Consider the following 26,385-nt stretch of genomic DNA (forward strand, 5'->3'; position numbering starts at 1 on the left):
CTTGGGGGGTAACTTCGGGCACGGGGCCTGGGACAGCACAGACTGGTCCCTGGCACAGCACAGACTGGTCCCTGGCTTGGGGCTGTGCCAGGGGGACCAGTGCATTGCAGGTTGGACAGAATGCGCGCCAGGAGGCTGTGAGCGCGGTCCCGCCCCAAGATAAGATGCTCCATGTTGTCATGGCAACCAGAGCCAGGGTGGGGGCGGGAAGACAGTTTGGGCCTCTGCACTGAACCTGGAGTCAAGTTTCCAAATGACTGCCGACTTCGGATGCCGTGACTTCGTTCAAATCAAATCGTTCCACGTTGCTTGGAATCCAGCACTGTCCCCCAGGGTCAGGGACGCGGCTCATTCGGATTCGCTGCTGACCTCCTCTGGCCACAAAGGCGATCAGTGGGGGACAGCAGGTGCTTAGCACACAGGTGAATGAACGAAAAGACACTGGACTCCAAGAAAGAGGGGAAGAGCCCTTCCATGTCCCCGAAAGAGGCCAACACGACACACGTAAGGCCGGGCAGCCCCAGCCAGCACAGCTGTTCTGCCTGCAGGTTTATGCGCTCGTATGTACTCTCTATGCACGGGCACGCGGTTTCATGGACTTGTGACAACTTTTATGCGGGGAACAAATCTGGAAAAGCAAGAATGTTTGTGAACTGCCACTTAGAAATTCAAAATAAATACAGCAATGGCTTTACTGAGCCGCATGGCACGCGTGTGTGTGTGTGTGTGTGTGTGTGTGTGTGTGTGTGTATGCTTACAGTTTACATGTCGAGTAGAATTTCAACGGGACAACACGCCCTGCTTTGAAAGGTGACCGGGCACCGTGGCAGGTAGGGACACGGACCCAGCTTCATGGCTGCGGGCAGGATTGAGACCGAGGGCCGTGGGCCGTGGTCCCTGCCGGGTGGTAAAGGAACGCAGAAACGACAGCAGGAACCCTCCGGAGCAATGGCTTGAAATCCCTCATACAGACAAGCCAGGGTGTGGGGCTGGAGGTAGCAGCCAAGCAGCCGGCTCGCCTCCCCAGGGAACAGATGGGGCGGCATCGTGGCCACCAGGAACTGGGGCGCAGCGCTGGATCCCATGTTCACAGTGGGCAGGGCTGGGGCAGGGACTCGAGGCTCCCAAAAATAGTCTGAAGTAGACACCCAGCGCCTAAAGCCACGCATCCGATTGCGCCTGAACTTAAAGGCCCTCAGAGGCCATTTCCTTTCATAGTTTCAGGAGGCCAATGATGAAAACAGGGGACCAGTCATTCTAACGACAGAAAAGGGAATTGTCCAGAGCCGCGTTCTCAGCGAGTGGCTGCCGAGGCTGTGAATGACAAATCTGTTTCTCAGGTGAACTGACAGTCTATGGACAATGACAGAAAGGGAAACATCACCTGGAGGCATAAAATCCATTATTAACGCCAACACTTCCCTTAGTGCGGCTGCCCAGCGATGCCGTGAACACACTGAAAGCATCTGCAGGCAGAAGGACGCTGGGCGGGAGGGATAGTAGGGTGGGAGGGATGCTGGGGAGGGAGGGCTGCTGGGGAGGGAGGGATGCTGGGGAGGGAGGGCTGCTGGGGAGGGAGGGATGCTGGGGAGGGAGGGATGCTGGGGAGGGAGGGATGCTGGGGAGGGATGGATGCTGGGGAGGGAGGGGTTTTGGGGAGGGAGGGATGTTGGGGAGGGAGGGATGCTGGGGAGGGAGGGATGCTGGGGAGGGAGGGATGCTGGGGTGGGAGGGATGCTGGGGAGGGAGGGCTGCTGGGGTAGGAGGGATGCTGGGGAGGGAGGGGTTTTGGGGAGGGAGGGGTGTTGGGGAGGGAGGGATGCTGGGGAGGGAGGGATGCTGGGGAGGGAGGGATGCTGGGGTGGGAGGGATGCTGGGGAGGGAGGGCTGCTGGGGTAGGAGGGATGCTGGGGAGGGAGGGGTTTTGGGGAGGGAGGGATGTTGGGGAGGGAGGGATGCTGGGGAGGGAGGGATGCTGGGGAGGGAGGGCTGCTGGGGTGGGAGGGATGCTGGGGAGGGAGGGATGCTGGGGAGGGAGGGCTGCTGGGGAGGGAGGGGTGTTGGGGAGGGAGGGCTGCTGGGGAGGGAGGGATGCTGGGGAGGGAGGGCTGCTGGGGAGGGAGGGATGCTGGGAGGGAGGGCTGCTGGGGAGGGAGGGATGCTGGGGTGGGAGGGATGCTGGGGAGGGAGGGATGCTGGGGAGGGAGGGATGCTGGGGAGGGAGGGATGCTGGGGAGGGAGGGCTGCTGGGGAGGGAGGGATGCTGGGGAGGGAGGGCTGCTGGGGAGGGAGGGATGCTGGGGAGGGAGGGCTGCTGGGGAGGGAGGGCTGCTGGGGAGGGAGGGCTGCTGGGGAGGGAGGGCTGCTGGGGAGGGAGGGATGCTGGGGAGGGAGGGATGCTGGGGAGGATGCTGAAGAGGGAGGGATGCTGGGGAGGGAGGGCTGCTGGGGAGGGAGGGATGCTGGGGTGGGAGGGATGCTGGGGAGGGAAGGATGCTGGGGAGGCAGGGCTGCTGGGGAGGGAGGGATGCTGGGGAGGATGCTGAAGAGGGAGGGCTGCTGGGGAGGGAGGGCTGCTGGGGAGGGAGGGCTGCTGGGGAGGGAGGGATGCTGGGGAGGGAGGGCTGCTGGGGTGGGAGGGATGCTTGGGAGGGAGGGATGCTGGGGAGGGAGGGCTGCTGGGGAGGGAGGGCTGCTGGGGAGGGAGGGCTGCTGGGGTGGGAGGGATGCTGGGGAGGGAGGGCTGCTGGGGTGGGAGGGATGCTTGGGAGGGAGGGCTGCTGGGGAGGGAGGGATGCTGGGGAGGGAGGGCTGCTGGGGAGGGAGGGATGCTGGGGTGGGAGGGATGCTGGGGAGGGAGGGATGCTGGGGAGGGAGGGATGCTGGGGAGGGAGGGATGCTGGGGAGGGAGGGATGCTGGGGAGGGAGGGCTGCTGGGGAGGGAGGGATGCTGGGGAGGTTAGGGATGGTGGGGAGGGAGGGGTGCTGGGGAGGGAGGGATGCTGAAGAGGGAGGGATGCTGGGGAGGGAGGGATGCTGGGGAGGGAGGGATGCTGGGGAGGGATGGCTGCTGGGGAGGGAGGGGTTTTGGGGAGGGAGGGGTGTTGGGGAGGGAGGGATGCTGGGGAGGGAGGGATGCTGTGGTGGGAGGGAGGCTGGGGAGGGAGGCATGCTGGGGAGGGAGGGATGCTGGGGAGGGAGGAAAGTAGGATGGGAGGGATGCCGGGGGCAGGAGAAATAATGGGGCAGGAGGGATGCCAGGGGCAGGAGAAATAATGGGGCAGGAGGGATGCCGGGGCAGATGGTGGTGCTGGGAGGAGGGATGCCAGGGTGGGGTGGCCTCTGTGCGGCAGGCATGTCATCAGGGGCAGCCCCCGCACCTGAGTGAGGGTCTCCTGCTCGTGCAGCAGCAGCAGCTTGCTCCCGGCCCCCTCCGTCCTCTGCTCCAGCATGAGGGAGAAGTGCTCGATGCCTTTGATGGACAGCTTCTCCTGAAGGGTCAGGATGACATCCTAACAGAGGAAAGGTGGACAAGATGCAATCAAAACCCAGGCAGTGCCTGGCCGGTGGGGCTCAGTGATCGGGCGTCGACCTATGAACCAGGAGGTCACGGTTCGATTCCCGGTCAGGGCACATGTCCAAGTTGCAGGCTCGATCCCCAGTGTGGGGCGTGCAGGAGGCAGCCCATCCATGACTCTCTCTCATCATGGATGTTACTCTCTCTCTCCCTGTCCCTCTCTCTCTGAAATCAATAAAATATATATTTTTAAAAATCCCAAAGAGGGTGGCATTCAACGGCGGCAACTTCCGGAGACATTTTTGTTGTCACAATAGGATTGGGGTTGCTAGGCGCAGAGGGATGCTAAGTGTTTTGCAATGTACAAGACACGCCCACAACAAAGGACTATCTGGCCCAAAGTATCAACACGCAAGGCTACAGCAAGGTTTGGCCTCCTCTCTGAAGACTTTTTAAAATGTCTCCAGGCCCCTGGGAGACAAAGATTTCCACACCCACCCACCACCAAAAAAATCATCATTCCATGGAAACACCGTGACTATATTGAATTTTATCAAAAGATGTTTGGTTTCATAATTTTTCACTCCAGGCCCAGAGAAGAGAAAACAACGCCAGCCTTTGTGTCGCAACACACACTTTCTAAAAGCTCCTGAATCGCCAGGGAAGACGCTGGGAAATCAATAGCAATACACTGTTCCTATTGCGACTCTGTAGCAAGAATGCTGGCAATTTGTATTAAACACTGTCATATCCTTGCAAAACTGTACTATTTCCACTTGGTGCCCACCAGCCCGTGTCTGTTGTGATAATAAGGCTGTTAGGTACCAGCTAAGATAACTATAATTTCATGTGAACTTTTTGCATTGCTTGCTGTCTTCTCATTCTCATCTGCCGTCCTCGGAGAAATCAAACTTAGTCTAGTGTGGGCTGCTATAATAAACAGGCCAGAGGGAATCTACAACGGGAGGCAGTCTCTCCTAAATTCCCATTTCTCTCGGTTAAAAAATGCATTCAAGCCCTAGCCGGTGTTGCTCAGTGGATAGAGCATCAGCCTACTGACTGGAGGGTCCCAGGTTCGATTCCGGTCAAGGGCACATGTCTGGGTTGTGGGCTCCATCCCCAGTAAGGGGCGTGCAGGAGGCAGCCGATCCATGATTCTCTCTCATGGATGTTTCCATGATTCTCTCATCATGGATGTTTCTGTCTCTCTCTCCCTTCTTCTCTGAAATCAATAAAGATGTATATATATATTTTTTAAAGAAAGTTTTGCCTCTTTACTCCTGGCTTTTGGGAGGGAACTGCTCTAGCCTTGGAGAGCCTTGCCTGATAGGAGTAGCTTTGTTTCCCCGGGGACCTGGGGCCACAGTAGATAGCGTGTGCTCACAACATTATTCCAGTGGGGACCGTGGGACCTGTGGGGTCAGCTCGACCTCTGGCGGGACCGGCTGCTGGTCAGCTCTGTCTGTGCAGCCGGCCGCCAGGAACAACTGGACAGCAGGCTCGGCTGGCAGCACTGTGTGCACGTTGTCACGTGATTGCTGCAGAAAAGGCTGTCTGCACAGCCCCCTGGGACAGGACAGCTGGAAGTCCCAGGCCAAGCCCTGTGCCCGGGACACTGCTTTCCTGTGGCTGATGTCACCGTCCCCTTTGGCTGCAATCAACTGGAACTGGGAGTGTGACAATTTGCTGAGTCCTGGGAGGTCCCTCGAGTGGATTATTGAACCTGGGAGTGGGTTCTTTGAGACAGTAGCAGAGGCGGGGAGTGGCAACAGGTCAAATGTCCCACAGACACTCCACTATTTACTCTCCAGGCCTGTCCAGGGAACGCTTGCCAACTCCCAGGTAAGCTGACTAATATTTAGAGTAACATCTCGCTGTGAACTGATGTGGAGTAGGAATAAAATAAAATAAAAGACTTCTGCCGTCATCAGCATTTAACATTAGCAGCCTGGTATGAAGGAAGTTCATATTTCATCCGGAATGACTTAAGCCTGCTTTAAATGCTTGATCATCAATCTACGCTTCTTGTCTGCTCTATTACCTGCTCAGCCGCTACCGATTTAAAGCGATTCCAAACAAGCTGCGTGCTGGGATCCCGATAAGAAGAATGCACAGTGAGTGGGCCTTGGTAGGAATGCTCCCACTCGGGTTTGTGCTGATTAATTTTAAAAACTGAGAATTCGGGGTTGACTATGAATAGACATTTTCAATACACAGTTGATAGTCGCTTGATACACTCGTTACACAAGATCATCACTAGGGACTTTTTTTTTAACCTCAATAAAATCTTTTTTCCTGTGCATTTAAAGAAAGCCTATTTTAAGCTGATGGAGCATGAGGGAACAATCAATCTCTGAACACACTTTTCTCCAATAAAAAAGAGAATATGTATTTTTTCCCCCAGGAACAAAGCATTGCGGGGGGGGGGGGGGGTAGGAAACCCCTATGCTTTATAACAGTGGTTCTCAACCTTCTGGCCCTTTAAATACAGTTCCTCATGTTGTGACCCAACCATCAAATGATTTTCGTTGCTACTTCATCACTGTCATGTTGCTACTGTTAGGAATCGTCATGTAAATAGCTGATATACAGGATGGTCTTAGGCGACCCCTGTGAAAGGGTCATTCGACCGCCAAAGGGGTCGCGACCCACAGGCTGAGAACCGCTGCTTTATAATAATGCCCATTATGCAAACTCACCTGTGGCTCTGAAATACAGTAGCGCCCCCCCACCCCCTTATCTGCAGTTTCGCTTTCCGAGGTTTCAGTTATCCGCGGTCAACTGCAGCCCCAAAATATCGAATAGAAAATTCCAGAAATAAACAATTCGTAAGTTCTCCATTCCACCCGGCAAGTGACTCCTCCATTTATCCGGTGACTCCTCGCTCTGTACACTCCCACCTGTTAGTCACTTAGCAGGGGTTATCGGATCGCCCGCTGTCATCGCAAGGCTTGCGTTCAAGCCTTTGTTTTTCTTCCTAATGGCCTCAAGGCACAGAGCACTGATGCTGGCCATTCGGACAAGCCTCCCGTAAGCGTTTCCTTTCAGGGAAGGTATGCGTGTATGGGAAAAATCACCGTGTATATAGAGATCGTTGCCATCCGCGGTTTCAGGCATCCGCGGGGGTCTTTGAAGTCATGTCCCATGGATGGGGGGGGGGGGCCCTACCGTAACTGAATTGCTCTATGGCTGTTCCTCTCCACCTCTTCTAAGACGTGGGCCTCATTCCTGCCCTTTATGCATCATTGCCACGAAAGCAGCTCCAGTCGGAAAAGTAACCGTTAGCTTTGTATCGCGCTACCCCTTGTTTTCGCTGGACACCAAAGGAGCAGATACTCAATGAACAGCTAACGGCTTCGTCTTCCTGGGGCTCACGCCGCTGAGAGACCCCGCTCGCTTTGGGCAGGGCGCCGAGCCTTCCTGGTGCATTCGGGCTCCTTTCATTCGTGGTTGCATTCAAATGACTGGCTGCCCTGGCTCAGCACTGACCGCTTATCAGTCTGCGTACACACACACACACACACACACACACACACACACACACACACAGTGGAACCTTCTGAGGCTAAGCTTTTCGTCTTGTATTTACACACTTCCTTATTTGTTTTGTTTTGTTTTGTTTTGAATCCTCCCCTGAGGATATTTTTCCATTGATTTTTAGGGAGACTGGAAGGGAGGGGGAGAGACAGAGAGGAACATCGATGTGAGAGACACACATCAATTGGATGCTTCCTGCACATGACCCCCACCAGGGCCTGGGCCAGGGAGGAGCCTGTAACTGAGATAAGTACGTGCCCTTGACCTGAATAGAACCTGGAAGCCTTCAGTCCGCAGGCCAACGCTCTACCCATTGAGCCACACCGGCCAGGCCTCACACACTCCCTTATTGGGAAGCAACCGAACGCTTCTCAACGATAGACAAGTAGTTCTCAAAGAAGGGCTGCCCCATGAGACGCGGGGGCAGCTTCCGCTCGCTGCCCGAGGGGGTCCAGGCAGAGCTCAGCGGTCCCCTTACCTTTATGGAGGTGCTCGAGTCAAAACGGAAGGACTTGGTCTGCCCGTTTTCCAGATAGACTTTCAACACGTTTGGCATAAACAGAAGCGAATTGTCCTTAACAGTTTCCTGTTTGAGAACAAAAGAGAGGGAGGGGTTAAAGTCAGTGGGATTATAATTCTGCTCTTTGCAATAGCCGCGTATATCTACAATGTATCCAAGCACAACATAAATAAAAACAAAGACCAAGTGAAGTCTCTGAGGCCAACCAAGGTGTCCCTTTGTTGATATCCAAGTGCAGTTGTTCATAGAAAAATCCTTTTCCGCCTACAAATACCTCAGCTGATTCAAAGAAAAGAACTTTTCCCATCAGAAGATCAATCAGAGTTTTTTTTTTAAAAAAAGGTATATTTTTATTGATTTCAGAGAGTAAGGGAGAGGGAGAAACATTGATGATGAGAGAGAGAATCATGGATCGGCTGCCTCCTGCACGCCCCCTACTGGGGATCGAGCCCACAACCCGGGCATGTGCCCGTAACAGGGAATCGAACCATGACCTCCTGGTTCCTAGGTCGATACTCAACCACTGAGCCACACCGGCCGGACTAGAGGAGTATTTTTAAATCGAGGTGTCCCACTGGAAAATGCCATTACAGAAATGGCTCCCCTGTACCTACGCCACAGGGTGTATGTCAAGGCCAGGCTTTCGCAGAGCGGCGCGTCTGGGCAGAAGGAGTCCCGGGCTGATGGTGTGCGATGCGACGCCTGCTGGTGGCCGGCAGGTCACGACAGTGAACCTCAAGCCTTGATCAGCTTCAAAGCTGAAGTTATTTTGTGAAACAATTTTTACTTCATTTAGGAAGATTTCCCCCAAACTCAAAGGAATGGGGTAGTGTGTTAATGGAGTAGAACACTAAGTCTATAACAAACAGATCATAGTTCAAAGAACGTGCCCGACCGGTGTGGCTCAGTGGTGGAGCGTCAAACCTGTGAACCAGGAGGTCACGGCTTGATTCCCGGTCAAGGGCACATGCCCTGGTTGCGGGCTCAATCTCCAATGGGGGGCGTGCAAGAGGCAGCTGATCCATGATTCTCTCTCATCATGGATGTTTCTATCTTTCTCCCTCTCCCTTCCTCTCTGAAATCAATAAAAATATATTTAAAAAAGGAGGAATCCCTGGGTGAGCTGTGTGGCTCACATGTGGTTGGCTGTGAAGTCACAGGAGTGAGGGGAAGTCAGTAGCTGTGCAACCCCACGCCCCCTGTTGGACAGATGAGGAAACGGACTATTTGAGGGACAGGCTCCTGTTTGTCACTTCCCACTTCTTTCTCTGAAATCCGTTCCTCTCCTTTCTACTCCACCCGGGACTTCTGTGCTGCCCAGTTCATGTGGCTCCAAGTCCAGGAGGCATGACACACAATAACTCAGAAGAGCAAGAGCAGACGGGGAGTGAAGATGGTCACAGAGGCTGAGGAGCAGACACGTGACCAAATGGCCCAGAGGATGGGCCCCCCGGGCTGGGTCCGCACACACCAGCTGCCTGGAATGAGCCCTGTTCTATACAGGGACACAGGGACACTGCCCAGCAGCCGCCAGCTATAGTCTCTCTAAAGATGCATCAACGCATGGCCCATCTCCCACTCGGAAACTTGAGAAAAGATGAGGGGATGTCACAGGACACAGCGATTCCTCTGTGACTGGAACCTTCCAGCCTTGAGCTGGGATGGGCTTGTTCTGAGATGATAATGTATGCTAACTCTCCATCCTGCGGGACGCGAATCCACTGAACCGTGCAGCACAAGCCACAGTGTGAAGTGGGGAGAGGAAATGAGATGATAGAGGGGCGATCGGGAGGCCAAGGCCACAGCCAAATGCTCACAGGGCAGCACCATGGCAGCCTGATGCCGCTGCCCACGAGCATCACAATAGTATGACAGATGGGCTGGCTGAGCTGGGAGATGCTTGGTCCACGCGTGCCTGGCCCAGGACGTGCAGGCTACATCTTCAAAGTCAGATTCAGGACGGCGCTCAGGGGAGAGTTCCCGACCCATAAGAAGCATGACATGGAGGAGATTTTACCCGTGTCAGTTTGCCAGGGGTGGGGAACCTTTTTTCTGCCCAGACCCATTGGGATATTTGTAACACCATTCGCGGGCCATACAGAATGATCAACTGAAAAATGAGCCTGCTCTATTTGCTCAAACATTTGATGAACTCACCTCTAATGCCTTGGCAGGGCCAGACCCAATGATTTCCCGGGCCTTGTATGGCCCGCGGGCCGGATGTTCCCCACCCCTGACTAATAATAGCAAGAGCAACAATAAACTCTCCACAAAAAAAGCTGGCATTTCAAAGTTCTAAGAAATTAGTGCCCTAGATGACAGCTTTCTCAAAACAGAAAACAAAAGGCTATTTTTTTTTTTTTTTGGAGAAAATCGAAAATAAAGCATCCTATCAATATTTGCATTATTCATTTAGAAGATCAATGATGTGCCTGAGGAATCATGATTTCTATCAAGAGCTATTAATGGAAATCCTGGTTGCATATATGAACGTTTTCCATCATTTTAACTGTTTTCCATTGTGATTAGTTGAAACAATAGGGCGTTTTATTTTGGATAAGGGAAAAATATTAGTCAATATGCAAGACTTATTTCAAGATACACAGAGGCTCTCATGGAAGAATGCTGAGTTGGCAGAACAGGAAGAAACAGGTGGAATTTCAAAGGGGCACATTTTACTCAAAAAAAGGCGATGCCAGTGACGTCCAATCAAATGAACTCCTTTGCAAAGAAGTGAGGTCTTTAACGCCAGAAGCATTCAAGGAAATACTGGACTCTTCCGGATCCTGGAAATGCTGGGGGGGGGGGGGGGGACGGGACCTATCAGACACCACCGGGTGACCCTGAGATTTGACGCCCCTGTGAAATCCAGCAACCAGTGACAGGCCCATCTTTCCAGTGGGTGCTGGCCTTGCTTAGTGCCTCAGTGACTCGCTCCAGTCACAAGCAGGCGACTCTGCACTCACCGACACCTGCCCGTTGATGATCACCTCCTCGGAGAAGCGCACTTTCACGGGGTTGGACTTTAACCGGGCCTTCTTTGCGGCGCTAATGAACGCTGACTTGGGAGACTGAAAACCAGAAAACATTTCATCCGGTTACTGATGACATAATACAGAACTTTTAACAGTTGGTTTCTATCTTTTTTAAAAAATATATTTTTTAATTGATCTCAGAGAGGAAGGGAGAAGGAGAAGAGAAACATCAGTGATGGGAGAGAATCATGGATCGGCTGCCTCCTGCACACCCCCTACTGGGGATCGAGCCCGCAACCCGGGCCTGTGCCCTGACCAGAATCCAACCCAGGAACTCTGGTCAGCAGGCCAACGCTCTATCCACTGAGCCAAGCCGGCTAGGGCACCTTTTGGGTTTTTTTAATCCTCACGTGAGGATACATTTTCATTGATTCTTAGGGAGAGTGGGAGAGAGAGGAAAAGACAGAGGGAAACATCCATGTGAGAGAAACACATGTACTGTTGCCTCCTGCAAATGCCCTGACCAGGGCCCAGGCTGGGAGAAGCCTGTAACCAAGGTACATGCCCTTGACCGGAATCGAACTCAGGACCCTTCGGTCTACAGGCTGACGCTCTATCCACTGAGCCAAACTTGCTAGGGCTGGGCGTATTTTTTTATTTTTAAAAAAAATTGCAAGGGTTGGTGAGCAGGAGGGAGGGGGGTAAGAGATCAACCGAAGGACTTGTATGCATGCATATAAGCATAACCAATGGACATAAGACACTGGGGGGTAGGGGAGGCCAAGGGATTGTCAAGGGCGGGGGAAAAAAAGGGACACATATGTAATACACTTTGTAATACTTTAAGCAATAAAACAATAAAAAAAAGAATCATAACAATGCAAAAAAAATTGCATTTTCTATTGAACCTAACATGGAGGTAAATATTTAGTTTGAATCACACAATTGTTATTTTATAGATTAAAATGGTCAAATATTGGAAATTGCATATGGTTCAATGTAATGATTTTTATACTACGTAGTCCTAAGAGATTGAAGATGTTGTGTAAAGAATTCTAGAAATTGCCTGGCTGGCATGGCTCAGTGGTTGAACATCGACCTATGAACCAGGAGATCATGGTTTGATTCTGTCAGAGCACATGCTGGGGTTGCGGGCTCAATCCCCAACGTGGAGCTTGCAGGAGGCAGCCGACCCATGATTCTCTCTCATCATTGATGTTTCTATCTCTTTCTCCCTCTCTGAAATCAAATATATATATATTGTAATTGACTCTAGAATGAACACAGAGGCTCAACCTTCTGTGTATTGCATTAATCTCAAGGCACAAAAGCCAATTAGGGTGCCCTATACAAATAAGTGGTCTAGTCATACAATGAAACTGTATTCAGTCATAAAAAGGAATGAAGCTCAGACACATGCTACAACATGGATGGACCTCAAACACATTATGTTACGTGACAGAAACCAGGCACAAAGGCCCACCCATTGCATGATTTGATTCCATTTGTATGAAACACCCAGATGAGGCAAATCCCTAGAGAAGGAAGTAGATTAATGGCTGCCAGAGGCAAGGGCAGGGGAGAATGGGAGTGACTGCTCAGTGAGTACAAGGTGACAAATGTTCTGGAGCTGGATAGTGGCAATGGTTGCACAAGATTTCGAATGTACTTAATATCACAAAATTGTATCCTTTAACATGCTTAAAATGGTAGATTTATGTTATCTATATATATAAAAGGCTAATATGCAGTGTCCCCTCAGGAGTTCAACCGGGAGTTTGATTGCTTGCTATGATGTGCACTGACCACCAGGGGGTGGCGTGAAAGTAAGGAAGGCTCTGGCCAGCAGCCGGAAGGCCCGATTGGCCCTGATCGCCAGGAGGCCTAGGGACCCTACCCATGCACAGATTTTGTGCACCAGGCCTCTAGTGTGTGTGTGTGTGTGTGTATATATATATATATATATATATATATATATATATATAATAAATAATAAAATATTTTTACTATAATAATACAAAACACTACAATAAAAAAATCACTGTTAAAAACACAATAAAACATGTGGGTATGCTAAGTGAAATAAGTCAGTCAGAGAAAGACAGGTATTACATAATCTCACTCATATGTGGAATCTTATGAACAAAATAAACTGATGATCAGAGTGGATCCAGAGACATGGAAGCATGGAACAGAGTGTGGAATCTCAGAGGGAAGGTGGGGAGGGTGGGAGGGTGGGAATAGGGTGGTGAAGGCCTGGGGCAGGGGGCGGGGTAGGGTGGGCTGGAGGGGGTCAATGGGGGAACAAGGGGGTATATATAATACTTTCAACAATAAAGAATTCTTTTAAAATAATAATAATTTAAAAAACAAACAAACAAACAAACAAAACATGTGTGGGTATACTCCTGGGTGGAGTGTTGCTTTAATACTGGGGAAACCTGTTATTGTGAAAGTTCCCCTCCATACCCATCCAATGCTTTGCTCCGAGAAATGTCAGAGGACTGAATGGATGGATGGTTTGACCCCCAGAGCTTTAATTCCGCCACCAAGGCGATATATTTTAAGAGAATGGCTGCCCTTACAAACACACACTCACAAAATACCACAAAACAACTCCAAATGGCTGCTGTTCAAAAAGAAGCGCTTTGAACACGCTCAGAGTGACTTGGCAAGTCCTCCCGCAGAGCTGGAGGGATGACAGCGGTGTTCTCATCAGTATCTTGGCAATTAGAGGCCAAGTTCAGTGATGATTAACGAACAAATCAGACAGCAGTGAGTTCATTCGCTTTTGATGTGCAATTTTTTAGCTGAAGGGAAAACATGATTCTCCCGCGATGATGTGAAGCAGGCGGTATTTACACCGGCACAATGAACTGAGCACAAGTGAAGCGGTTATAATAAAGCTACACTACGCAGACCTGCCTAATGAGGCGAGATGTCAGAAGGCGGAACACCCCCTTCTCTGGCATTATTCGGGAATGAGGGGTTTCATACATGTGAGGTTTAGTCTTCTATGCATCTGAATTTTTTTTAATATATATTTTATTGATTTTTTACAGAGAGGAAGGGAGATGGATAGAGAGTTAGAAACATCGATGAGAGAGAAACATCAATCAGCTGCCTCCTGCACACCCCCTACTGGGGATGTGCCCGCAACCAAGGTACATGCCCTTGACCGGAATCGAACCTGGGACCTTTCAGTCCGCAGGCTGACGGTCTATCTACTAAGCCAAACCAATTAGGGCGCATCTGAATTTTTAAATGTAGTATTTTACCATACTTTTCTAAAAAGTTCTACATAATTCCTTGCCTCGATAAAAAAGCATATTTAACAGAACGTAATTTCTGATGCATATCATTTGCTGTGTGATCTTGGAATGCAGTGATGTCCCCATGGGAGTATATAGGGTTATTTGCCCCTAAGGTAAGTGGCCCTGTTTAGCAGAACTTGTCAAGATGAGATGCTTTACATGGCTGGTGTGGCTCAGTGGTTGCATGTCGACCTATGAACCAGGAGGTCACAGTTCTATTCCTGGTCAGGGCACATGCCTAGGTTGTGGGCTCGATCCCCAGTAGGGGGCGGCAGGAGGCAGCTGATCCATGATTGTCTTTCATCACTGATGTTTCTATCTCTCTCTCCCTCTCCCCTCCTCTCTGAAATCAATAAAAATATATTTTAAATAAAGAAAGATGGGCTGCTTCTCTCTTCTCCCTGTTGCTAGAGCATGCCCACTGCTTGGAGCCTCATTCCCATATCTATTTACCAGGCACTAACAACAAACCTGGTAATCTAGGAAAACCAGAAAGCACACCAGGTAGCCAAGGTAGTTAAGCAAATATCATGTTATACATATCAAGTCTAACTAAGAATCCATAGGAGTGCTTTTTTTTTTTTTTATCCTGGAGTCGTATTTTATATCATCAACATACATTTTAAAAATTACATTCAGGCCCTAACTGGTTTGGCTCAGTGGATAGAGTGTCGGTCTGCGGACTGAAGGGACCCAGGTTCGATTCCAGTCAAGGGCATGTACCTTGGCTGCGGGCACATCCCCAGTGGGTGGGGTGCAGGAGGCAGCTGATCGATGTTTCTCTCTCATTGATGTTTCTAACTCTCTATCTCTCTCCCTTCCTTTCTGTAAAAAATCAATAAAATATTTTTAAAAATTACATTCAGATCATAAAACCATAAGCTCTTCAAGTCTGAAGATCATTGAATTAGAATCAACAAAGTACTGGCTTATTCCAGTGGCTGGAGTTCATGGGAAATGTAAGTCAGTCACTTCTGTAGTTTTTTATTTTTTTATGCTAATCCTCACCTGAGGATATTTTCCCATTGAATTTTAGAGAGAGTGGAAGAGACGGGGAGAGACAGAGAGAGAGAAACATCGAAGTGAGAGAGACATATCAATTGGTTGCTTCCCACATGTGCCCTGACCAGAGCCGGGATCGAGCCTGCAACCGAGGTAGGTAGCCTTGACCAGAATCGAACCCGGGGCTCTTCAGTCCGAGGGCCGATGCTCTCTCCACTGAGCCAAACTGGTTAGGGTGAAACTGCAGTTTTAACTCAGATCTCTCTCTGCCGCTCAAAAAATATACAATGTGCACCACTCCAAAACCTGGTGGATTAATTCCTAGCAACCTGCACACCTGATCATAAGCACTTCATGGCCTGTGGTGGAAATGATAAGTAATTACTATTTAGAATAATCAGATTCTCCCGCTGTTAATTAATTTTGAGATTAGAAGGCCTCTAATTAACCCTTCACCCCTTTCCAAATCAGCTATTGCTAAGGTGGCCAAGATAAGTGTGCCGCATGCTCCTGATGCGTTAGATGCTCTCAGAAGTCACTAGAACAGAGCTGGAAACAAATGACATCAATAAGATTAATTCCTGAAACTGAAGTGTAAGGCCTTGAACTTGTAATCCCCGTAGCTTTACAGTACTACTCAGACAGTAGGCGCTGGGAAAATGCCTGTTGATGACATACTAGTTTGGAGTCCCCGCCTAAAGCAGACCCTAAGACAAGGATTCACAGGCAGGCAGCTGAGTTGGGAGGCGCTCCCAGGAAGCACAGGTAGGAAAGTGGGGGAAGGGAGGCAGGGAAGGGGGGTAACCCATAAAGCATTCACTGTGAAGGCAGGCACCCCCTGAAAGCAACTGGATCACTGTGGGAACCAAGGCAGACCACAGGCCTGAGAGTTATACTGACTGAGGAAGAGGGGAAGCTGGGGCCTTTATCCACCAGCTGCTGTTCCTCTGGGAGGAGTAATACCTCCGCACTTCCGGCACTTCCGGTGTGCTCCATGAGCATGCTCCTACGGCCAGAAGCCCACAGGCAAGGAATCACTGGTTGTCTCAGTTGGAAAGTGGGTTGACATGCTTGATATGACACATGCCAAGTGAACCTGGTTCCAGTTCTAATAGCGTCTGCTACTGGGGCTTCCATGAGGAGGTCTGGAGCCTCCCTCGGGTGTGTGGAACATGCTGGAAGGTAGGCAGGAAGTGAGAGGCAGGCAAGTGGGTCCCTCAAAGAAACCTGATTGAATTTTTTTAGAGAGAGGGGAAGTGAAGGAGAGAGGAAGAGAGAGGGAGAGAGAGAAACATCGATGTGAGTCACATTGATTGGTTGCTTCCCACATGTGTCACTACTAGAGCTGGGGATCAGACCTGTAACCAAGGTAGGGAGCAAGAGAGAGATAGAGATAGATAGATAGATAGATAGAGAGAGAGAGAGAGAGAGAGAGATAGAGATAGAGAGAGAGAAAGAGAGAGAGAGAGAGAGAGAGAGACATCAGTTGGTTGCTTCCCACATATCCCACAACTAGGGATCAGATCTGCAAACAAGGTAGGACATTGACCAGGAATCAAATCCATGTCCCTTTGGTCCACGGGCCAATGCTATAACCACTGAGCAACTGGCTGGGGCGAGACTCTTTAAATACTCCTTGTTTCAGGTAAGGTTGAACTGGGAAGTTCTACATGTTTTGGTTTGTTTTAAATATATTTTTATTGCTGTCAGAGAGGAAGGGAGAGGGAGAGAGAGAGAGAGGAACATCAATGATGAGAGTGAATCATTGGATGGCTGCCTCCTGCACGCCACATACTGGGAATCAAGCCCGAAACCTGGGCATGTGCCCTTGCCCGAAATCGAACCCAGCACTCTTCAGTCCACAGGCTGACACTATCCACTGAGCCATACCAGCTAGGGCTGAAATGGGAAGTTCTAGACTTGGGAACTGAAGAAAGAAAAGAAGAAAGAAGCTGGCCAAGAAAGATCTGTAATAAAAAAAACAGTCACAGCCCTAGTTGGTTTGGCTCAGTGGATACAGCGCCAGCCTGCGGACTGAAGGGTCCCAGGTTCGATTCCGGTAGGGGGCACATGCCTGGGTTGTGGGCTTGATCCCCAGTGGGGGGCGTGCAGGAGGAAGCCAATCAATGATTCTCTCTCATCATTGATGTTTCTATCTCTCTCTCCCTCTCCCTTCTTCTCTGAAATCAATAAAATTATATATATTTTTAAAAATAGTCACATACAAGGAAAGAAGACAGCACATCAGAACCAAACAAATAAAACTCACAAGTAATGCAGAAATTCTCCTTCTAAAATTCCATAATGAGGAAATACTATTAGATTTGGATAACAATAATACTAAATACATAGATACTACTACTAGTAAATACCAGTAGGATTTATACACAAAGATGTTCTTTGCAGAATTATTTATAATAGCAAAACATTAAAGGCATTATGAAGGGTTCTATGATACGGAGTTGGTTAAGTAAATCAACATAAGTTTTATAGGCATGTATATGACGCTTATGCAGAATTCTTGATGATACGGTAAAATGCTGGATATACGAAGTGAAAGAAGCAGAATAAAATTGTACATACAATATGATCTCAATTGTTGACAAGGCATAGAACAAACAGACTGCAAGGAAAAGAGCCAGAATGTTCCTATTGGTTGTCGCTAGGGGAAAGGTTCGCCAACACATACTTGTCTACTTCTGTGTTTCCTTCTATACTGGCACAATTTTTTTCTCTAAGAAATAAAGTAAAAATGGTGGACAGAGCGCCCTCCATATTATTTAAAATATAAGGCAGCAACCTGTTAAGAATGATTTCTTCTCACAGAATTGTGGGGACCCTACGATCTTCGTCCAGGCCCCCCTGACCTGGGCCCCCCTGGAGACTGATTTCTGTGACTGGATGTTGGGGTGCCCTGAGCTCAGTTGTGAACATCGGCTCGCTGTCTAGACTGGACCTCATTAGGCAGAGGAAACACAACATTAAAAATGCGGGCCAGCAAATTACAAGGAAATAAAAATGCTAATTTTTATTGTCTGTAATAAAATCCCATTTATGGGCGTTCTTTTGGTCTGCTGGGTCATCTGTTTCTGTATGTCAATCCTGATTGCCAAGAGAATGTTTGGGAAGAAATAAAACTCAACTGAGATAAACCCCCCCCCACCAATTTGCTTATAGAAAAATCTGAACCCAAACATATAAGTAAAATGTTGAAATGTCTTCTCTCATCTGCTCTCCTCTCTACATGTAATGTATCTATTTAATTAACATTATTTCCACTCCTACAACTCAAAAGAGCCACTTCAGACTAGATCAGTAAGGGCAAACTTTCTTTCTATTTCAATATTGTCTTCTTTTAGTCCAGCGGTTCTCAACCTGTGGGTCGCGACCCCTTTGGCGGTTGAACGACCCTTTCACAGGGGTCGCCTAAGACCATCCTGCAGATCAGATATTTACATGACGATTCATAACAGTAGCAACATGACAGTTATGAAGTAGCAACGAAAATCATTTTATGGTTGGGTCACAACACGAGGAACTGTATTTAAAGGGCCAGCAGGTTGAGAACCACTGACTTAGGAGGAACATTCTGGGGTGAGGAGATGAAGAGTTTGGTCATAAGGTAGAGACTGGCAGATACCAGAGCCTTTTCACTGATGTAGGAACACTCTAGCTCTATGGGGAAGAAAACAGAAGTGTAACCAGGTGGGAATCGCTGCTCCTCCCTGCGGACACACAGGTACGGACAGGAAACGTTTTGAGAAATCTCTGAAGGAATTTGCCTCAGCATTTTATAGTTCCACTGACAACGTGCGAAAGTCACAAGCGAAGGCAACTCTATAGAAGCAGAAAGTAAATCAGCAGCGGCCTGGGATTGAGGGAGGGAAGGGTTTCACTGCAAATGGGAAGGGGGATCGCATTGGGGTGAAAGGAATGTTTTCCAGCTGGATTGTGATGAAGGCCGCGTACTTCGGTAAATTCCATAAAGACCCTTGAATTGTACATTTAAAAGGGGTGACTTTTATGATATGTGAATTACACCATGATAAAGTTGTTTAAAAGAAAATCATGGGCCCTAGCCTGTGTGGCTCAGTGGATAGAGCCTCGGCCCTCAGACTGAAGTCTCATCGGTTAGATTCTGGTCAAGGGCACATACCTCGGTTGTGGTTGTGGGCTTGATCCCTGGTCCTGGTAGGGGCTTGTGTGGGAGGCAACCAATCGATGTATCTCTCTCACATCGATGTTTCTCTCTGTCTCTCCTCCTCCCTTCCACTCTCTCTAAAAATCAGTGGAGAAATATCCTCGGGTGAGGAGTAACAACAATAACAAAATCATGGGAACTGAAGGCAGCACGATTTTAATAACTCCCCACCCCCCTGACGAAGGCTGCGGAATGAAATTTTGGTGGCCCTATGACCTCTAATACCCACCTTTTAAAGCGGGTCTCACAGAACTATCTAGAGTTCTCTACCAAATTATCTAGGTGGGGGTAAGAAAAACGATCATGGCCCTAGCCCTGTGGTCGGCAAACTGTGGCTCGTGAGCCACATGCGGCTCTTTGGCCCCTTGAGTGTGGCTCTTCCACAAAATACCACGTGCGGGCGCGCACAGACAGAGCGATGGAAACCTCGTGGCCCATGCGCAGAAGTCGGTATTTTGTGGAAGAGCCACACTCAAGGGGCCAAAGAGCCACATGTGGCTCGTGAGCCGCAGTTTGCCGACCACTGCCCTAGCCAGTTTGGCTCAGTGGACAGAGCGTCGGCCTGCGGACTGAAGGGTCCCAGGTTCGATTCCGGTCAAGGGCATGTACCTTGGTTGCGGGCACATCCCCAGTAGGGGGTGTGCAGGAGGCAGCTGATCGATGTTTCTCTCTCATCATTGATGTTTCTCTCTCTCCCCCTCTCCCTTCTCTCTAAAATCAATAAAAATATATTTTAAAAAAAGAAAAGAAAAATGATCATGCTTCAACCCCCTACTATGAGATATTCGCATGAGACTTGTGATACTTAAGCTGGAAACTTCAAGAAAGTCTTGAGTTTTGTGCCATTTCCAGATCTGAGCGTCTCATAGGACTGGACAGCCGATTTGTAAGATACAGTATTTAGAAAAGGCGCTACTTTCTTTTCTCTCCAATGACTAGCGTTGCTATCGTGAAGTACAACATACAAACACTCCCGATTCGTGACTGGTGCCGCGGATGCACGCTATTTTTTCTCTGCTGTCATTTCTCATCGTGGTTTTACTGGAGGGAGGGGCACACAGGAGCCTGAGACCAGGCGAGGGCACTGTTACTCGCAGGACACTTACAGGGTAAGGCTGGATGACAGTCAGCAGTATCGATTCTTTGCAGCTTCTGTAAAAGAGAGAAAAAAAACACATTTATGAAAGGCACGGGGACAGGGCTCTTTGGGAATGAAATGTGTGATGCGGTGGCGAATGTCACTTGGACTCAAAGGGCAAAGAATCCAACAGCTCGGAAGCGGGCTTGCAGACCGGAGGGAAATCCAGAACCAAGTGTCCACCCAGTTGTAAGCTTCCCACGCGGTCTACGCTGGGTGATACCATCTGCAATGCCAAACGGCAGGGTCTTAAAACCAGATCCGTGGAGGGAAGATTGGTTTTAGAAGCATCAACTCAGTCTTTTTATACTTTTCTCTGCTCTTAAAATTGATTTTCCTCTGCAGGTTTTCCTTTGCTGCTTAAAAATTTCTGTGAAGTTTTCTGTAAAGGGGACAGATTTTTAAAATTCTATCCATTGCCCTCGTTGGTTTGGCTCAGTGGATAGAGCATCGGCCTGCAGACTGAAGGGTCCTGGGTTCAATTCCAGTCAAGGGCACGTACCTTGGTTGCAGGCTTGATCCCCAGTAGGGGGTGTGCAGGAAGCAGCCAATGAATGATTCTCTCTCATCATTGATGTTTCAATTTCTCTCTCCCTCTCCCTTCCTCTCTGAAATCAATACAAACACAGTTATAAAAAATCCTATCCACTCATTGAACACCGTTAGTTTCCCAGGATCAGCATCATGGAAGAAAGTGGCACTGTAGGTTTTTATGTAAAAGCAGTACGCCAGCCCTAGCCGGTTGGCTCAGTGGATAGAGCGTCAGCCTGCGGACCAAAGGGTCCAGGGTTCGATTCTGGTCAAGGGCATGCACCTTGGTTGCAGGCTCCTCCCCAGCCCAGTGCCCTGGTGGGGGCGTGTGCAGGAGGCAACCAATCGATGTGTTTCTCTCACATCAATGTTTCTCTGTCTCTCCCTCTCCCTAAAAATCAATGGAAAAATATCCTCGGGTGAGGATTAACAACAACAACAACAATAAGTAAATGAATAAAATAAAATAAAAGCAGCATCCCAGGAAACATGACTTCCCATACTGTGGCTTACTGGGCCCGCGGTAGGGACACCTACAACCTTGGGAGATTCATATTTCAGACAGGCCCTCGCTGGGAACTATTTTCACAGTAGGGAACCCTTGGTGGCTAAAGGCAGAACGGTGTAATATAACGGTTTATTTCATTTCCCCCAAGTAACCCGAACCTTTCAAAGATCTCAACCCCTGGGGGGAAATCACATTATGGGCTCTGACGGTTTCTCTGCCTTCCTCCCTTTGATCCTTCTTTATCACGAGTGGGAGAAAGGTCAGCTGCCACTTTGCTGAGGATCAGCTGACTCTCCCGACTTCAGGCGGTAATTAATTCCCTGCGTTGGGATTTATTTCCCCAGCAAATCGAGCAGAGGGCGTCTGCTGCCGGCCTGTTCCCGCGGAGAAGCCGCTGCAAATTGCATCTCCCGCGCCAGCTGCCCTGTGGTTTGACCCGCTCACCGGCTGGCTGGGTTGGAGCATGTTCCACTGACTCCACAGCAGCTGTGGGGTCGGGGGTGGGGTGGGGTGAGCCCTGAGGGAGGGACTGGGGAGAAGAGAGGGGGAGAAATCAGCAGACCAGAAAGAGCAGGGCTAAAACTCAAAGGATTCACCCTAGCCTGTTTGGATCAGTGGCTAGAGCATTGGCCTGTGGACTGAAGGGTCCAAGGTTAGATTCTGGTCAAGGGCACATGCCCGGGTTTCGGGCTTGATCCCCAGTGGGGGTGGGGGGTAGGGGGGTGCAGGAGGCAGCCAATCAGTCAGTGATTTTCTCTCATCATCATTGGTGTTTCTATCTCTCCCTCTCCCTTCCTCTCTGAAATCAATGAGATATTTTTAAAAAACCTCCAAGAACTGGAGAAACAACGACCACACTTGGGATGATTGCAGGCAGGCCTCTGAGTGGCCCATCTGCTCCCACGAGTTCCCAGCTGCCAAGCACTGGCCGCGAACCCCAGGAAATGGAGCAGCCAGCCAGAATTCCCACTCGATGGGGTACCAGGGCCCCCGTGTCAGCGAAGGAGAATTCAGTGGGTAAGATGCATGATCACGCATTATGGGTGAGCATGTCAGCACGCGCATCTGCACGAGACAGTATGACATATAACACCATTTTCACAGGCTCAAAATACACCCACAAAACAGCAACAATATATTTGCAATAAGCCAATAAAAAATGACAGGATGCACACTACACATATTAGAATGGTTTTCTCTTGGGGGAGATAAGAGTGGGTGTGAGCATAAATAAATAAAACCAGAGACGGGCCTTGCACGGTCTGTGATGATAATCATTTATGCCGTGAATTGATGACTTTGATGAATTCAACTCTTTGTAGCTGTGATTTAAAAAAAATCAGAACTTGAAGTAAGATGAAATTGGGGGTGGGGGGTGGGGTCTATGTCAGCAAACTTCCAAACTGTTTAAGGCAGAGGTCCTCAAACTCCAGCCCGCGGGCCACATGCAAATACAAATATTGTATTTGTTCCCGTTTTGTTTCTTTGCTTCAAAATAAGATATGTGCAGTGTGCATAGAAATTTGTTCATAGTTTTTTTTTTAAACTATAGTCCGGCCCTCCAACGGTCTGAGGGACAGTGAACTGGCCCCCTGTTTAAAAAGTTTGAGGACCCCTGGTTTAAGGGGAAGCGGCCCTTGGAGATCTCTAAAATGATCCCTAATTTGCTCACCAAGACAATGGAGAACAACCTCCCAACGCTTTGGGCCTGGCCCACTGCACTGAACTACCTCTGCTTTGCTTGATTCCACACAGTCCCTGGGCTCCCACTGCTGCCCATGCAGCTCTCTCCAACAGAGAAATGAATAAGCAGAAATATGCGGGTGTGGCTCAGTGGTTGAGTGCTGACCCAGGAACCAAGAGGTCTCACATTCAATTCCGGGTCAGGACACATGCCCCGGATAAGGGCCCAACCCCCAGTAGGGGGCATACAGGAAGCAGCCGATGGATGATATTCCTCTCCCTCCTCGATGTTTCTATCTCTCTAGCCTTCTCTCTTCCTCTCTAAAAAAATCAATAAAAACACATATTAATAATGAAGAACATGCAGAAACCAACACAACATCCAGCAGATGAGAAATGGGAGAGAGCTCCATTGACTGAAGAATTCGTGAGTGTGGCAGCCTGGCCATCCTGCCTGGCCTCTTCCGCCCCAGTCTGCTCCCAGAACCCGCGGCAGCAGGCAATGGGCCCCCGGACCTCACTCTTTGGTCACAGCTGATGGGAGCCCAGTGTTGGAATAAGCCAATCAGATTCCCTTTCTCCAGAATCAGAACTAGGAGACACAGCCAAAGAGCCACATTCATGGCTGAGTAAGAGGAAAGGGCACAGATGCGGGTGGTCCCCTGAGCAGTCCTGGTTCCCACCATTACCGAGGGCTTGTTGATCACCATTCTGTTAGAAATAGAATCATAGATGTCACACATCGCAGTGTCATATCTATCAATTCTGGGAATGGGCTGTTGCTTGTTTTCTCATCTCTAAGTGGCTAATTATCACCTGCCAGACAAGAAGAAGATATTCCACAGCACTTTGGGCCCCTTAGGATGCCTAACCCAATTCTAGGGGGAACAAAGATGGGAGCCATATGTATCCACATGTTCCAGGATGCTAAGATGGGGCATCCATTCAGCTGAGGCCTCATGCCAATACATGCCAATACATGCCAATCACCCCTACGCGCCAAAGCAGGGTGCTGCAGGACTTTCAAAGGAGGTCTTAAAACCCAGAGTTTGGTCCCAGCCGGTGTTGCTCAGTGATTGAGCGTTGACCTATGGACCAGGAGGTCACAGCATGATTCCTGGTCAGGGCACATGCCTGGGTTGTGGGCTCGATTCCCAGTAGGGGGAGTGCAGGAGGCAGCCGATCCATGATTCTCTCTCATCATGGATGTTTCTCTCTCTCTCTCTCCCTCTCCCTTTTTCTCTCTGAAATCCATTAAAATGTATTTTTTTAAAAACTAGCAAAAGAGAGTCCTTTGGCAAGATGTAGGTTACAATCTATGTAACATAATCATGGAAGTGACATCCCATCACCTTTGCTGTATTCTGTTGGCTAGAGGCAAATCATAGGTCCCACCCACACTAAGAGGGGAAGATACAAAGCCATGGCTAGCAGGAGGCAAGCATCATTGGGGGCCGTCTTAAGTTCTGTCTGCCAGACTAACAGAGAGACTCATAACCAATTAAAATATAACTGTCTTGAGAATAGTATCCACCTGTGAATTCACCACAGATTTTTTTTGGTCAAGAACCTCGGAAAGAAGCATTGCTCAGTATACCTTGTTAATTTGAAAGCATTTTTCAAAATGTCTATTATATTTATGGCATTAACAGTCTTTGTGTCTACAGTAATTCTCGGCAAATTGCCTGAAACATAAACTAGACTGATGTTTAATGTTACCATTTAATGAATAAACGAAGTTATCTGAATTGATATAAAATATTTTAATGTTATTTATCACGTAGACTGCGAACACGCTTTTTTGCTATTTTCTCTCATCTATAATTATTGGATTATAACTTGCCAGACAAGAAAAATTAACTTCATAATGTTTTGTATCCCTTAGAATCCCGAGCCCTAAGATCCTAGGAGGAAAATAAGATCTAAACCGTTTTAAAATAGCTTTGCCAGAAAAATTAGAATTGATAATGGATGATGCCACGTTCAAGTAATCAGATAACTTCTTTTTATGAAGGCCCCAAACAGCTAGAGACTTCAAAAATCCAGTTAGAAGCACATTTAGAGAAGTATTATTTCATAATAAATTCCAAGTGCAGTTTCTACTTTGGAGAATAATTTCAAATTGCAGTGCCGATATTTTTTAAATGGTTGAGTTTGTTACACACATCGTTTTAATCCCTGAGTCACATGCTGACCTGCAGGGGAAAATATAGTCTAAGGTACCCTAAGCGACTCCTATCAAATTTGCCTGAAATTCCTCTCTCTTCATACCTTTAACAAAAGTCTTTTCTTATCCTTTTGTGATGGAGAGTCCTTTGAAACATTTTGGAACACCAGCATCAGTGGCTGCAGGTCATGGTTTGTGTCCCATTTTTTAAATTTCATTGGATGTGATTTTGTTACAACAAGCAAAGTGATGTGAGGAAGCAGCTCCGATTCTAATGAGGTTATTGGTATTAAAATCCCTTTCAGCAAGCCCTGGCTGGTTTAGCTCAGTGGATAGAGCATCGGCCTGGGGACTGAAGGGTCCAGGGTTTGATTCAAATCAAGGGCACATGCGGGTTGTGGGCTCTGTCCCCAGTGGGGGGGTGTGCAAGAGGCAGCTGATTAATGATTCTCTCTCATCATTAATGTTTCTATCTCTCTCTCCCTCTCCCTCTTTCTCTGAAACCAATAAAAAATATCCGATATAATAAAAGGCTAGTATGCAAATCAACCGAACCGCGGAATGACTGGTTGCTATGACACACACTGACCACCAGGCGGCAGACGCTCAATGCAGGAACTGCCCCCTGGTGGTCAGTGCGCTCCCACAGGGGGAGAGCTGCTCATCCAGAAGCCGGGCTCATGGCTGGCAAGCGCAACAGAAGTGGTGGGAGCCTCTCCCGCCTCCGTGGCAGCACTAAGGATGTATGACTGACAGCTTATCCCCCGAGGGATCCCGGACCGCGAGAGGGCGCAGGCTGGACTGAGGGACACCACCCCCCCCCCCCCGAGTGTACGCATTTTATGCACTGAGCCTTTAGTATTAATAATAAAATAAAATAAAATCCCTTTCAGTAATGAAGCTAAAGCTAATGTTTTTTTTTCTTAGAGCAGCATAGCTTGGCACCTTTCTTTAACCGACTTCCTGCTCTATACTCACATGATTTTAATATTGCAATATAATCACATTGGCCTGTGCTAGTGTATATTTCCCTTCTAGGCCCACTGGATCCCTTGATCAATTCAGAGACTGATAGGAAGTTAATGGAGTTGCGAAGAGCATTGAGATTTCTTCAGAGATTGAGAAGACAAAGCAAAAACAAAATAACTAAAATATATAGGAAATACCTTGTTGAAATTCAAGAGATTTTCTTTAATTTAGTCCAAATAAGTGAACTGTAAGATTTTAAACTGCAAAAGTGGAAGTAAGGAGTCAATTTATGAAGGCTGAAAGGTTAGACTTCTAAAAGGCAA

General features: G+C 48.7%; 1 protein-coding gene across 2 annotated transcripts in view; it reads right to left on the minus strand.

The window, feature by feature from the left end:
* The window catches only part of FRMPD4 (FERM and PDZ domain containing 4), a 494,176-nt gene that overhangs the window by 31,836 nt on the left and 435,955 nt on the right, over positions 1-26,385 (minus strand). For both annotated transcript variants that reach the window (XM_036306035.1, XM_036306034.1), the window contains exons 5-8: positions 20,173-20,218; positions 10,541-10,645; positions 7,533-7,640; positions 3,381-3,512 (exon numbers count right to left, since the gene is read on the minus strand). In XM_036306035.1, the coding sequence (XP_036161928.1) occupies positions 3,381-3,512; positions 7,533-7,640; positions 10,541-10,645; positions 20,173-20,218 (391 nt within the window). The remainder of the gene's footprint in view (positions 1-3,380; positions 3,513-7,532; positions 7,641-10,540; positions 10,646-20,172; positions 20,219-26,385) is intronic.

Source organism: Myotis myotis, unplaced genomic scaffold, assembly GCF_014108235.1.
Source record: "Myotis myotis isolate mMyoMyo1 unplaced genomic scaffold, mMyoMyo1.p scaffold_m19_p_4, whole genome shotgun sequence".
NCBI lineage: Eukaryota > Metazoa > Chordata > Mammalia > Chiroptera > Vespertilionidae > Myotis > Myotis myotis.